Source organism: Sebastes fasciatus, chromosome 17 (assembly GCF_043250625.1).
Source record: "Sebastes fasciatus isolate fSebFas1 chromosome 17, fSebFas1.pri, whole genome shotgun sequence".
Lineage (NCBI taxonomy): Eukaryota > Metazoa > Chordata > Actinopteri > Perciformes > Sebastidae > Sebastes > Sebastes fasciatus.
This window is the reverse complement of record NC_133811.1, coordinates 15,873,215-15,889,277: the sequence shown is the minus strand read 5'-3', so window position 1 is coordinate 15,889,277 and position 16,063 is coordinate 15,873,215. Positions and strand designations below refer to the sequence as shown.

At 39.3% G+C, this 16,063-nt stretch overlaps 1 protein-coding gene across 1 annotated transcript; it reads right to left on the bottom strand.

Moving 5' to 3' along the window:
- Window positions 1-470: 470 nt before the first annotated feature.
- Window positions 471-11,260, bottom strand: dync1li1 (dynein, cytoplasmic 1, light intermediate chain 1). The gene is made up of 13 exons (XM_074613253.1): window positions 11,070-11,260; window positions 10,766-10,839; window positions 7,968-8,084; window positions 7,605-7,835; window positions 7,203-7,357; window positions 6,286-6,379; window positions 4,992-5,127; window positions 4,788-4,899; window positions 4,516-4,575; window positions 4,330-4,374; window positions 4,139-4,226; window positions 3,933-4,055; window positions 471-1,887 (listed from the first exon to the last, which is right to left on the bottom strand). The coding sequence occupies exons 1-13, from the start codon at window positions 11,171-11,173 to the stop codon at window positions 1,769-1,771; spliced, it is 1,458 nt and encodes a 485-aa protein (XP_074469354.1). The 5' UTR covers window positions 11,174-11,260; the 3' UTR covers window positions 471-1,768.
- Between the last annotated feature and the right edge of the window lie 4,803 nt (window positions 11,261-16,063).

The following is a 16,063-nucleotide window of genomic DNA, read 5'->3' as shown; positions in this document are numbered from 1 at the left end:
TTGTTTAGCTTGAAGAGCTATCACCTACGCGTTGTCCAATGTGCTGCAGACGCTGTGGAGTTTTGATGCGTTTCGTGACTTCCTCTCTCCCCGACCTGCTGGAAATCCTCCGTCAGAAACTCATATACATGCACACTTTGACTCTCACAAACACACTCAATAAAATCTACTCAGGGGCTAATTTGATCACTGGTACAGGTGATGTCATGTACAAAACATTCCCCAGTTTAAAATATGTTATTCTATTTTTAATGTTATTTTAATTTTTTCACCGCAACCATCTGGTGACCCCTAGAAATTATCTCGCGACCCCCTTGAGGGTCCTGACCCTGAGGTTGAGAACCACTGATCTAACTGAAGGAATTTCAACTGAGAGCAGCTTTTGTTCTTCGTAACAATTCCCCATCACAACATATAACTTTTTATTCAGAGTGAGGAATGACAAAAACAAAAACCAAAGGGAAGCCAGGTGGATGAATCCGAATAAATACACCTTTTATTTGACTGATTAACAGATCTGATTATACAAACGCCAACACAGAGCTCTGAAATAACAGGACCAATCAGCGAGACAATGACTGTACATTCGTGGTGTGACCCTCCCTTGTTCTGACCCTCCCTTTCCCACCCACCACCCCGCCCGCGGTAACTATGGAACTGAATCACTAGTGCTTTTTTCTGTACAAGTAAAGCTCAGCTACCCACCCACCCACCCTCTACAACCCTCTACCCCCTCCCTTTTCAGTGCACTGTCTGTTATCTACAGGTCTGAGCAGTATCTACCGTGAGGGGAAGTTTGGCCAATTGAACTGGGTGCCATGATGGACCTTAGGTGGCCCTCTACACAGGACTAATGCTCGAGTTTGTTTCTGAAGTCTATCTTTTTTGTTTGGTTTGTGTAGTCTAGCAGACAGTGCTGCAGTAACAATAGTGTATGCACTGTTTTAAGAGCTTGTAGTGTAAAAGCATAGTAATGTTTTTGCCTTTTGGTTGAAATGCAAACAGCCAAAAATCCTTCGACATACAGATCTAGGTTGAAAGTAACGTCCTTAATTCTCTCAATCTGCCTCTCACTCTCTCTCTCCCTCCCACACACACACACACGCACGCACACGCACACAAATACTGGTATGTTTGTCCCTTCATCTTAAAAAAAAAAACAAGACCGTTTGCAATTTTGTTTCAGGCATTTTTTTTTGTTCTCAATCTCTTCCTCTGGCCAAGCGTGACTTGCCCAACATACTTTAAACACACAATCATCCCTATAGTAGCCTAAGTGCCGTTTCTTCAACATGCACCCTTCAGCAGTTCCTACAGTAAAAACACCAACTGTACCATCACAAGAAATGGATGGATAAAACACCCTCGCTTTCATTCCTGTAATCAATCTCATTCAACCCACCTCTCTCACTTCTTCTCATCTCGACCTCCACACCCCGCGTTGGTCCCCCGTACCCATTTACTCTCATGTAACAGACAGTCTTGTATGTAACAGTGACAGATACTCGCCCGCAGCGCAACAGCCAGGAGGAGAAAAGAGAGAGGGGGGTGGGGGGAGAAAAAGGTGCAGGAGAAGGGGTTAAGGGAAGAGAGGGTGAGTTCTTCTCCTTGAGGAGAAAGTTAAAGACGATGGGGAGGGAAAACTGTGTGTCTACATCCCTCTTTCTCCCCGCATCTTTGTGATGGAGCAGAGGAAAGGAGGACAAGGGAGGTGGAGGGTGACTGAGGTGGAAAGGGGGAAGGAGAGCAGGGTGACGTGTGTTGGTCTTCATGTGTCCTGGCCGTCGGTGGCAGGAGTGTCGTTGGCATTGGGCAAGTCCGAGTCAGCCTCCCGGCTGGATATGCGGTCCAGCTCCGCCTGTACATCGCTCAGACCCAGCTTCGAACCTGCATCAAGTGTGGGTAGATGCATGCATAGTTAGTACTATATCACAGCAAACAAGCATTGTAACCAGTGCAATAAATGACACAGCTTTGAGTGGTTAAGGCACAATGCAATAGGCACAAAGGCAATTACACATGGTTAAAATAAGAGCTGGGTGAAATAAGAATATTAGCTAAACATTCACAATAGTATTATTGGGGTAATATTAACAGGGATTTAGTATCGTTGTTATTATCTTTTCAATTTAAGGTTAAAAATCTCAGAAGACATGACTGGTTTCAGCTCAAACTCATCTCATTTGAGAGAGGAAGAACAGCCGCAAGACGACTTAGTTAACGGACATAGGAGTGATAGAGAGGTGGTAAAATAGTTTGACTTTACCTTGTTGATTGGATTAGTTTTTGTAAATGTTTATTAATGTCATATGATGTTTAGATAGTATGGAACAATTTGTGTACATCCATGTTTATTGCAATAATTTATATTTTATATTGCAGTAATACAAATGTGATCATATTGTATTCTACCTCCTCTTCCTGCTTATCTTGTACAATAAGACCTTTAGTAATACTGAATGTATTTTAATTTATTTGCATATTAGTTGTTATTGCACTAAATATGTCAAAAAGTGTCCTTATTGCAAGAGACAAATGTTGTGTCTGTTAACCATTGTATGACAGGCCTGCAAATTAATCAGTATGCTGTATGTTAATCTATTTTTTTCTATCTATTTATAATAGATAAATAAATTAATATTGGGTATACAGTATATGGTATATGGCCAATACATTGAAAAGTATCGAGATATATATTTGTCCCATATCATCCACTCTTAGTTAGAATCATGTGTAATGTTTGTGGCAGATGTTAGTTATGAGAAATGCAATGCAGCATGCCCAACAAAGATGTAGTGGAGCAGAATGGAGACAAGGTGTTAAGAGGGGAAACATTAGGGGTTGCAAATATCATTAAATCATCAGTCAATCAAATCAAATGATCCTGGCATGACTCGCACTGTCCCCGGCCAAATAGGTGTAAAGGAAAGAGTGCAGCTCTGAGACATGTTGGCCTTTCTGTGGAGGATTGTTTTACATAGATCTGGATCTTGCCACTAATATGAAATTAATCCACCTATTCTGAAACAAACTATAAGAACTGAAACACTCATGTTAACAGCAAAATTCAGGCAAACGGAGCAAAAGTAATTCAATAGCCATGGGATCATCTCCTGAACCACAATTTCAGTTCTCAGAAGTTCCTGATTTAACATAATAATCTAATCCAATAATCTAAATAAAAAAAATGTTGCAGATTTTCCACCGGCTATTACCAGCGCCCGGAGCTCCCCGCTCACCCGCCGCTCATTTGAGCGCCGGACGCCGGTAACAAGGGAAGCCGAACATCTTTTATTTGCACATACCACCTACAATGCAATGATACAAAGCCGGTTGAAAATCTGCAAAGTTTCCCTTTAACACAAGTTATAGCCCACAGAAAAGTCCATGTGTTTTTGTACAAGGAAGTAAATGGGTGATACAGGAAGCTTGATCCTGGCATTGTTCCTTCTCGGATGCTGGAGAAAGCTGGAGGCTCAGGGGAGGGAAAGGATCAAAGGAAATATAGGGATGAACAGTGACATACACAAGCAATAATAAACGAGGAATATCTCTCTGACACACACCTTAGCGTGGCCAGCATCCTCTGACTAGTGCATTACACACACACACACACACATGATGAGTGATGTTAACAGTGAGATTGCACAACACAGTTAATGAATGTCGCACAGAGCTACGGACAAAGATGGTGAGTGTTTGTTTGGACTCAGACCCCTTTTATGATTTTCTCTACCATGTGTTATGTTCATGTCTGGAGCACAGGACAGGAGAGCAAAGACATGAGAAAATGAAGGATGGCAGACGGGAGGTTGAAACCAAAAAGAAGCTGAGTAATGAGGAGTAACTGAAAAGGATTGAATAAATGAGCACTTTTTCCTCTATCCAACAAAACAATGTAACAACCTCTACCACCTAGTGTGTATTCTCACCTGACTTGCGTACTGTTCCCGGAGTATTGTTACCGCCACCTGGCGTCCCGGGCCCCCCTGTCCCTGCTTTCTTTGTCAGTAGACTGTTGAAGAAGTTGGCCAACACACCCTCATTGGTCTGACCTGCAGCACACACAGACTAGAGTTAAAAAACATGCACCGACCGAGTAGCGGTCATGCGTGGGGCGATGGAATGCATGACGTACCCGACTGTGGCATTGCGTTTGCTACGTTGGCCGCTGCGGAGCGGTTACTCGTCCTGGGGGAGCCGGTGGGTGCTCTACTGGTGGTGTCCTGTGAACGACGACAGTTTGTTTCACACATACGGACACTGGAGGGAGATTTTCTTTATCTTATGAGCCTAAACTAGAAGAGAAAAAAAAAAAGGAGCACTCACCACTGGCCGCCCTGCTGTCACAGCGGGCTGTTTGGCGAGCAGCGACTGCAAATTAGAGCACAATATGCACACTCGCTCCAATTAGTATTTAATTAACATATCAGGACCCTCAAGTCGGATTTAATTGGGGTGTACCGACAAGCAGCAATCCAACTGGCATTAACACAACAGGAATGTTTTTCTGACCTGCAGTTTTACCAGAAACACTTGGTCATCTTCTGCTTGAATCTCCTTTTCGTGTACAATCTGGTGACAAGCAAGAAAAAAATAAACAATTGTTTTTAAAATCGCCCACAGTCCTTCCTTATAGCGCTACAACAGCTAATAAAATTAGATTGGATAAAACTCTCATGATGCTGGCGGGGATATTGGGTAATCACAGCAGTAATCAATCTGTAAGCTTAGCTTGCTTAAGAAGATCTTTCAAAGTTAGATGTCTTTTTAGCGGGAGCCAGTACCTTTCTGATTGGCGGTTTGACTATTACTTCCTCAAAGATGTCGTCTGCTTTTACTGTCTGGAAGTTCTCGTGGAGTATGGCAATCTTCTTCTCATTGTCCCATCCTGATGGACTGAGAGAGCAGAGGAAGGGTTACGAACAGGTGTCCCCACAGTCCTAGTAGTACATATACGCACACAAACACACACACAGAGGCAGGCTTACATGAAGACGGCGTCTCTTTCCACCACTTGTGCCGGGCAATGGAAGGGAAAGCCGTAGAGTCTGTGGACCAGATATTTGTACAGGATGTCCAGGTTTTTCATCTCCTTCACTGATGTGTAAAGCAGAGACGCACCGTCTGACGTGGGTGTCAAGGATGTTTTCAACACCACTGTTTCTAAATACATGAGCAAAAATAAAACTAACAGTATGGTGACAGAAAACCTCTTAATAACAGTAGCACTACAGAAATACACATTCTAGCTTTGACTAATTGGGACCAGCACTCAACAACAATTACCCATTTGTGCCATCAACTGATATTTTCTATTTCCTTTGGCTGAAGTCTTCTCTGGGCTTGCCTTTAAGCACAAATGTGAAGACATTTTCAAAATCAGTCAAACCGTTTGGCTGAAAGGTTACTTTTTCTATTCTCTACTACTGTTTTTGCAATAGACTCCATTATATTTTAGGACAAAACAGTAGTCCCATGTGCCCAAATACTAGATATAGTATGATAAGAAATTGTCTGTATCACAATCAAGTATTTAGTATCTATGAACTCATAACAAGTTGAATATCAAAGATATGCACACATAGGCAGCGTAAACAAAAAATATCATATGAAAAACATTCAACGTTTCAAAGTTGTACTGTTAGATACTTGTCTAGACTATGCCCGCACCACATTTCAAGACTTTTGACCAATCAGAACAAATGTTGTGGCATTTTTCCTTATCATACTAAAAATAGTCTTTGGGCACAAATGGATTAAAGAACTAACACAGTGTGCAATCTTGGCTATTTCAAGTTCAATAACCTCTTGGAAATCCAATAGCATTTCCACGCAGCACTGACTGGAGAAATGATTCTGAAAAACAAACTATTTCAAGCAGTACTAGGTAATCTACAGTTTGACTTTTATGGAACTCTCCTTGCACCAAAGCAATTATCAACAACAACAACGGTTCCTGAACAGCTTACAGTGGCCAAAATACTGCAATAACAATACGGCTGGGAACTCGGCTTTTGGCCTGAGAACAAAACACCTTGTACTGTATCACCATCCTTCATCGCTGGACAGTTAGGAGAGCACAGGCCAAACTGTGAATGAACGCCTTAAATTTCAGCATCTGACGGGAAAACTGCAGAGTCAGTGGTATTGATCAACAGCCCCATTAAAATTCCTGCGTATACGGTTCGGTGACCAATACTTTCGTTTTGTTTTCTGACACTATTAATATTTTGTTTGTGCACTTCTTGGCTCACGGCAGGAACAATGTTCAGTGAAGGATACACTGCAGACAGAAACGTCTGATGTGAGACTGGATGAGGTCCAGGTGTTCGTCTCTGTAGTCGTGCTCCTTCTCCAATGTGCTGATGGCATCACACTGAGGACAGAGAAGTAGGGGGTCAGACACAGGGGAAAGTGTATAGGTAGATGCAAAAAATGCAAAACAAAACAAAACAAAGACCATTCTATTTTGAAATTATTTAAAAATTCAACATATGTCTCATAAGTCCCAGAATAATGTACAGCACACAGAGAACCGAGTACACTTAAAGGTAGGGTTGGTAAAGATTTGATTTTTTTTGTTTTGTTATATTTGTTGAAATTCTCATTCTACATCCCGTCAGCAATCAATAAGTAAAATGCTCTGAAAATAAATAAATAAACAAGTCCTGTCTCAGAACTGTAATAAGCCCGTCCAATCATTTCTTTTGGCTTGAATGTAAGGATTGGACGGGCGATTTGCATGTCTACCTACCTGCCTGCGTGCACTCTGCCTGTGCACTCATTGCACGTCACCGGAGTCTTCCACAAGCTGCTAGCTTGACAGCTGTGAGTACTAACAATGGCCATTTACATTCATTATGATATGTTTATGTTTGTGATGATAATAGTGGGGGAGTGGCTTTGGAGGGAGACCTGAAGTGACGAACTGTCAGTGTTGCCGACTGTATCTCTAGATGTAGTGACTTTTGGAGCTAGTGCTGCTAGCTATATGGATTGGAAAAGAGTTGGCAACACTGGGTTCGGTTTTTCGGTTGGATCATTTTTTTTTTTTTTTAATCTAGCGTACTCTTGCTAGTTTCTCAAGATCGCCCACCCAGCCTTTAAAATATTAAGGTAAAAGGAAAATATGTTTCCACACATAAGCTATGTTCATAAGCCAGCAGTGAGTGTGTGTGTGTGTGTGTGTGTGTGTGTACCTTGGTGCAGACCACCACCATTGGTATTCCCAGGTTGTGTGTGAGTGCGTTGTCTCCTAACGGCAGCAGCACACTCTCCTCGTCTTCGCTCCTCCTCTGCGGGGTGCCATCCTCCCCACTGCCTGGCTCTGTGTACTCCTGGAACTGTTTTACAACTACACACACGCACAAATAACATTAACGCACACAATAATGAGCAAATGACATGGGTTACAATTTGAAACATGTGTGGCATTATCATTCTCATAACTTGGCCTAATAAAAAAAAAACCTTGAAGAGTTAGTGCTCCAATGTAAAGCTTTTAACAAAAGGCTTTGATAATATTGTCATACTGCTGAGAGCATTTCCATGAAGAAAAATTGGATATACTTGAATGGCTGACTGCTGTCAGTATGACTCACGTCTGTGCTCCAGCTCCCGCAGCGTTTCCGGGGCGACCCGGAGTTTGTCAATGTGTTCCCTAGCGACGGCCGCCCACTTCTGGAGGGAGTCCAGGGCGTTCCACGGCCGCGACATGTCAACCGTTATCAGAAGCAACGTGTTGCCGATGGAGTCCACTGGCACAGCTACTCCCTGCAGACCTTTGTGGTAAAGGTCTCCGTCTAACACCCAGGCGTTACACCTAGTTTGGTCTAAACATACACACACACACACACACACACAAAACGCATCAAGATAAATACATTACTTTAGAGGTACTCTGTAGTGGAAAAAAAGACAAGATTACATGGACATTTATTGGTTTATTAACTGCAACTGGTTACCATCAATGTCGTCATCATGGACACTGAAGTAGAGGTATTCCAGGCCCCGCCCTTTCATGAACTCTTCAACCCCCTGCAGCTTCGCAACCAAGGCTGTCTTCCCCGAACCCACCTCACCTAAACAAACAAACACAAAATCAGTAAAAAACACAATTATGCATAGTAGACAAATTATGGCTAGTAGCCTCGTCAATGCCAGCATCCACCACTATAATGATAATAATGTTGTAGTTTAGTACTTAAACCATAAATGCTTTCAGTTTGAATAAGAGGGAGCAGGAATTCAAATTGGGCAAAAGCATGTTAAGTGGCACACATGTACTACCTGAAGACAACACAGCACACCGCTGCTGAAGGTGTACGACTTACTGTCTATGCTATATGAGCTGTACTAGTAACACACTACAGGGTTAATGGAAAGGATATGGTGTGCAAAAGTGTGCACCACACACTATCCAAAGTTAGTAATGCACAAAACTGCACAAATACATGGCTGCAACAACATTTTTTCATATGAATTAATATGCACATTATCTTGTTGATTAATTTATTAATCATTTGGTTTATAAAATTCCAGAAAATATTGACAATTCCCCATCCCACTAGACCAAGACCCAAAGATATTCAGTTTACTGTCACCAGGGACAAAGAGAAGCATCAGATCATACCCAATTAGGGCTGGATGATATGAGGAAAATCAAATATCACGATAATTTTGACCAAATACCTTGATATCGATATTTCGACGATATTGTATAATTGACTATTGGTGCTTTCACAAAATATTTCCACAACAAGATTTTTGATAAATAATCATCAGTAATGTGGATATATTATGACTAAGTGGGTAGAGGCAAATAATAAAACAGCTAGAACAGCCTGCTAAGTTCAGAAAATCCCTTTAATGCAATGCAGCCTTTAAAACCAGGAAAAGACAATGCCATATTACGATATCCAAAATCTAAGATGATATCTATTCTCATATCACAATATTGATATAATATTGATATATTGCCCAGCATCAATTGAGAAGCTGGAACTGGGAAATGTTTGGCATTTTTGTTGGAAAAATAACTTTAGTGTTTAATTGATTAGCAAAATAGTTGCAGATATATTATCTGTCAATCATCTAATTAATTAATCAACTAATCACTTCAGCACTAATCAAATATCAATATGTGTAGCACACGAGGGATGTACCAATACTGGATCGGATATCGGGCCGATACTGACTCATATAGCTGGATTGGTGACAATGGGGCTGATCAATTAAATTCTATGTTTATAAACTATACAGATTATATACTGGAATTTGAATTGCTGTTTAAGTTTTGAATAATTTGCTGCTGCATTAAAAAGGTTTACACTTGAATTGTAATACCTGTTCATTTTGAAGATTTTTTTTACCAAGTTGCTGGTGTAGGATTTATTATTTTAATAATAAATTACAATTCAGTAAATTAACATCTATGTATTCATTTTGTTTTACAAAGTTAGGAAAGCCATTTTTAAGTCAAGCCTGATCCAGTCACTTCCACACAATGAGGCATACAGCTTATTAATGAAACACTGGCATCTGATCGGTACTTGGAATTGGTCAACATACCCAAAGCCCAGCTATCGGTATCAGGACTGAAAAAGTTGGATCGGTGCATCCCTATATACCACTTTATAGACTGCACATATGTACATCTTACATTTATTTATTGTACATATTACATTTATTTATTGCACATACTACATTTATTTATTGACGGACTGTACACACGATGTTTACCCATTCACTCTGTATCTTTTATATCTCTATTATTGTTTTTATAATTTTTGTATACCTTTACCTCCTGTGTTTTCACTGATGTTGCTGATGTTGATGCTTTGACACCTGAATTTCCCTCCAGGGATTAAGAAAGGTTCATCTTATCTTATCTTATCTCTATAGCACACATATACTGTAAACAATCCACTTGACTACAGCCATGCAGCTCCATTATAGAGAGTTTGCAATTTTCATAAAGGATAAACAGCCCTAATATACTATAAATATCTACTGACAATGGCCTGCATCTGCATTTGTCCTGGCATTATTGCAAACCTCAATGCTGACAAGCATGACATTATTATTGTTATTGTGCATGCTATATAAAGGTCAAGGCTGCATCCATTCCTGCACCATGCCATATTATGTCGACAGGGGGGGGGGGCTCAATCAATGCATCATAAAGCAGAGCTTGCTGATGTTGTCATGGGATAGTATACACAGGCTGTTAAAGCCACACGTCGGGTAACCAAATCGCTGATTAGCTGGAATGGGTTGCAGGCTGCGGATTATCTCAGGCTGGACGTGCAGTGTAGACAGAGAGAGTGTGTGTGTGTGTGTGTGTGTGTGTGTGTGTGTGTGTGTGTGTGTGTGTGTGTGTGTGTGTGTGTGTGTGGAGGCACCCTCTCTCTCTCTCTCTCTCTCTCTCTCTCTCTCTCTGCTAAAAAACACACACAGGCTGATGGTTTGTCTGGTCCCCTCAGCATCATCATCTCCACCACCACCTATAGCTGCTACTAGCATCGCTGGATGCTAGAATGACTTGCAGTGTTTCATAGCAAATGATGAGGCTGTATGTGTAGGCGCTCAGTAAAACACATTTGTCTCTCTCTGCTAGCACGCTTTGAACACAAAAGCACCATCAGTCCAGAGAGCAAGCTCATATTATAAGAGTAAACCAGGCTGAGATGAAGCTAAGGATGCTTATTGGCTAGCCACAGGAGAGACTGCAGACATACATAGACACAGAGATGATACCCACCCATGACCAGGACATTTTTCCCAGACGGTAGCTTAGATCTTGAATGGGTTGACACTTCACTCAGGATGGTGGACCTGCAGACAGACAGACACAGCCTTCAGTTATACAACACAACCAAAACAAAGGCTTCTTCATTCATTAACAAAAACAATGTGGATGCTCAGTCAAGTCTGGTGCTGATGCTAGCTAGCCTCGTTAGCTTGCTAGCTAGCTGTCAAACCCATCCTCATCCAACACAAAAGGAGCCTCTTCGTCCACAACTATCCGCTCACAGTAACACATGTTAACTACACGTTTCGCCCACCACAAGTCCTGTCCGTCCTCCTCCTCCTGGTTGGAGTTCTCCAGGCTGCTCTTAGGTCCAGTCGAGGTGGAGGATAATAAAGCACTCCTCCCTGAAGTCGCCATCTTCGCAGAGGCTTGTATGTAAAACCCCGAGCAGAGCAGAGCGCCCGGATGTTGTTGCTATGCTAACCTAGTAGCCTGCTGTACTGCTACGCAACGCGCAGCACGCGGGGGCCGGGGCGTGGTCCGGTCGCCCCGCAACAAAGATGAGGGGTCTACCTCACTCTGCTCCACATATGTATGATATGATGTCATCCACATAGTGACAGACCATCCAACATAAAAGCTATGTGCACAGGAAGAGAGACTGTTGTGAATGCATCAAAAATAAATGGTAACACTTTATAATAAGGGTACATCAATTAACAGTTCAATTACTGTTAATTAACTGTTAATTAAGGCTTATTAATGCATTAACTAATGTTAATTAATGTACCCTCACTGCTCCAGATATATGATCTCATCCATAACACTTTACAATGAGGGTACATTAATTAACATTAGTTAATGCATTAATAAGCCTTAATTCATACTTAATTAAGGCTTATTAATGCATTAACTAATGTTAATTAATGTACCCTCACTGCTCCAGATATATGACATGATCTCATCCATAACACTTTACAATGAGGGTACATTAATTAACATTAGTTAATGCATTAATAAGCCTTAATTCATACTTTATTAAGTCTTATTTATGCATTAACTAATGTTAATTAATGTACCCTCACTGCTCCAGATATATGACATGATCTCATCCATAACACTTTACAATGAGGGTACATTAATTAACATTAGTTAATGCATTAATAAGCCTTAATTCCTACTTTATTAAGTCTTATTTATGCATTAACTAATGTTAATTAATGTACCCTCACTGCTCCAGATATATGACATGATCTCATCCATAACACTTTACAATGAGGGTACATTAATTAACATTAGTTAATGCATTAATAAGCCTTAATTCATACTTTATTAAGTCTTATTTATGCATTAACTAATGTTAATTAATGTACCCTCACTGCTCCAGATATATGACATCATCTCATCCATGGATAGACCATCCACATAAAGTTATATGCACAGGAAGAGAGACTGAGTATGTTATGAATGTATCAAAATAAATGGTAACACTTTACAATGAGGGTACATTAATTAACATTAGTTAATGCATTAATAAGCCTTAATTCATACTTAATTAAGGCTTATTAATGCATTAATAACGTCTTTTAAAGCATTAAATAATGTATTAATTGTTTCAAATATTTGTATTAGGAAGCATGTGCATGTCAGTGATACAGACTTCTGTTGGGTGTGTATCCTGCCTCATTTTTTATATATATCAACAAAAACAGACAATACTAGGAACTAAGGGCAAACAAAAATGGAGACAAGCAAATACAAAGAACATAAGTAGTTAAAGGACCCTCAGCTAGTTTAAAGGACCCTCAGCTTTGTTGCGGGGCGGACCACGCCCCGCAACAAAGCTGAGGGTCCCTCACTGCTCCAGATATATGACATGATCTCATCTGCATAGTGACAGATCTTTACTGACCATCCAACATAAAAGTTATGTGTACAGGAAGAGAGACTGAGTCTGTTATGAATGCATCAAAAATAAATGGTAACACTTTATAATAAGGGTACATCAATTAACAGTTCAATTACTGTTAATTAACTGTTAATTAAGGCTTATTAATGCATTACCTAATGTTAATTAATGTACCCTCACTGCTCCAGATATATGACATGATCCCATCCATAACACTTTACAATGAGGGTACATTAATTAACATTAGTTAATGCATTAATAAGCCTTAATTCATACTTTATTAAGTCTTATTTATGTATTAACTAATGTTAATTAATGTACCCTCACTGCTCCAGATATATGACATGATCCCATCCATAACACTTTACAATGAGGGTACATAAATTAACGTTAGTTAATACATTAATAAGCCTTAATTCATACTTAATTAAGGCTTATTAATGCATTAATAACGTCTTTTAAAGCATTAAATAATGTATTAATTGTTTCAAATATTTTTATTAGGAAGCATGTGCATGTCAGTGATATAGATTTCTGTTGGGTATGTATCATGCCTCATTTTTGATATATATCAACAAAAACAGACAACACTAGGAGCTAAGGGAAAACAAAAATGGAGACAAGCAAATACAGAGAACATAAGTAGTTAAAGGACCCTCAGCTAGTTTAAAGGACCCTCACTGCTCCCGATATATGACATGATCTCATCCGCATAGTGACAGATCTTTACTGACCATCCAACATAAAAGTTATGTGTACAGGAAGAGAGACTGAGTATGTTTTGAATGTATCAAAATAAATGATAACACTTTACAATAAGGGTACATCAATTAACAATAGTTAGTGCATTAATAAGCCTTAATTAACAGTTAATTAACAGTAACTAAAGTGGGTACATTAATTAACATTAGTTAATGCATTAATAAGCCTTAATTAACAGTTAATTAACAGTAACTAAAGTGTCCAATAAGCCTTTACTAACGGTATTCATGTTCAATTCAATTTTCAATTCAATTCAATTTATTTTTATATAGTGTCAAATCATAACAGAAGTTATCTCGAGACACTTTATATATAGAGCAGGGCTTAGACCGTGCGCCATAGTTTAGAGACCCAACAGATTATGTTAACTAAGGTATTAATTTATACATTATTTAATGCTTTAAAAGACTTTATTAATGCATTAATAAGGCTTAATTAACATTTAATTAACAGTAACTAAAGTATATAATAAGCATTTACTAATGGTGTTCATGTTAACTAAGGTATTCATTTATACATTATTTAATGCTTTAAAATATGTTATTAATGCATTAATAAGCCTTAATTAACAGTTAATAATTCCTAAATCCGGATCATGATGCGGATCGCCACCAAAATCTAATGGATTGTTCATTGTGCCACATCCTACCCCTCCAAAAAAATGAATTCCAATCCATTGTGGACTTTTGGAGTAATCCTGCTAACGGACAAACAAACAAACCAAAGCCGGTGAAAACATAACCTCCTTCCTAGGCCTTTGGCCTTGGCGGAGGTAATTAATTCAGACTTTGATTCTCACTAGCTGTCGTTTTGGCACGGGTTACCATGGTTACACGTCTTGAACCAGCAACGAGGCTCTCAGGAAGTGATGACATAAATTACTGCTCAGTGTGTCCGAAAAGATACATACTACTGCTTATTCACACAAAAGTATGTTGAAGGATAGCACACATATTGAGCATGTAGTGCATAGTAAGAGATTCCGGACAAAGCCTGCAACTGGAAATAATCTGGGACATATTCAGAATGTTTGCGGTTAAAACTGTGAAATGTCTAAATATTGCACAGTTGTGACATCGCAAAGTTACAGATATCCCAACAGCTTGTTTGAAAGGTGCAGTTTCTGAATATGGGCTGTGTGTATTTCTCCATAGATTGAGCATTTTGATGCTTTCACAGTATTTATAGGGCACTTAAACCTGCTTTATAATAAAAAAAAAGACATAAATCTCACATTTTACAATATGGGTCCTTTCACATGATTATGTATCATATTTGTTTAAATTGGGACTGCATGAATGAAATAATCTGGTGTTACAAATCACAGGCTATAATGACAATTATAGGCTTTTATAAAATATTTTGCTACAGCGTATGCTTGTCCTGGTCGATTTATCAGAGTAAATTATCAGGATAAATGGGTTTACAAATCCATTTCAGACTAAATATCCTCTTAAAATCGTTGCCTCATAAGTCAGTGCCTTGATTTGTGAATAATATGGCACCAGGCCTAAGCCTATGGATGGAGATAAAATTGTAATACCATGCAGGAATTGGATGCACTTCAAATTGACTATTATGCATAGACTAAGCAAAGTGATTTTACAACAGATTTAGAGAATATGATAATAACACAAGTAAAAAGAAGTTAAAAATCTAAAGTAAGTCATGCAGCCCTATTAGAAATCTAAAGTAGGGCTACAGTTAAATACACTTAGATTTGAGTATATGCAGTGCACGTTTATCACAGATAGAAAGAATCAATCAATATATGTGTATAGCACCCTTCATACAGGTTGGTGCAGTTCCAAGTACTTTACAGGTGGCTGATACGCTGATGATTGGAAACCAATGTAGTGCCTATAACCTACATGAAAATATGAATGATAAAACCAACAAAATGATTAAAAAACATTTCAAAAAGCACATATAGAACTTAATATTGTTTGATTATTTACATTTTTCTGTTGATTTCTGATGCTTCACACACTGCGCTCAAACGATTTCAATCCATCTGAACCAATGAATCCGGTGGGCACAGCGTGAACTTTAATTTAACCAGCAACCAAGTGGGTCTCAGGTGTGCGGTCATCGCTTATTATAAAACCGCTGAAGCACATCGCAGCCAATCAAAGCTGAGAACCGGAAAATCAGTTTTTTTTTTAATACTTTATTTTGTATTGCTTTTCCATAACAGAAAGACAACATACACATAGAAACATGAAAGGACAACAAAAAACATGAAAGGATATAAATTGCCCTGTCTCTACAAAGTTTTCTTATTGCTATGACTATATTCAATGGTTCATTCCCTCCCTCATCTTGTCGTTGACATGTAAACATTGTCCATTTCTCCCACTTCTCTCCACATTGCTCTTCTTGTGTTCTTATCCTTATGGGTTAACAGTTCCACATCATATATTTAATTCACAATTTTCAGCCATCCATCTTGTGTCGGTGGTTCTGCCTTTACACCATCTTTTCGTAATGGCCTCCTTACAGACAGCCAACAACACTTTCAGCAGGTATCTGTCTTCTCTTCACACAATATTTCCAGTCATATTACCGAAATACAGTACTATACACCTCCATACCATTATTAACACACAGTACACCTGAACTGAATGGACTGTAAT

Bases quoted from the DNA above. Each gene is read 5' to 3' on its own strand.
- dync1li1 (XM_074613253.1), bottom strand. From the start codon at position 11,173: ATGGCGACTTCAGGGAGGAGTGCTTTATTATCCTCCACCTCGACTGGA. The intron at 10,840-11,069 runs GTGGGCGAAACG...GTCTGTCTGCAG, and splicing joins GAGGACGGACAGGACTTGTG to GTCCACCATCCTGAGTGAAG. The intron at 4,227-4,329 runs GTGAGTGCTCCT...CGTCGTTCACAG, and splicing joins TGACAGCAGGGCGGCCAGTG to GACACCACCAGTAGAGCACC.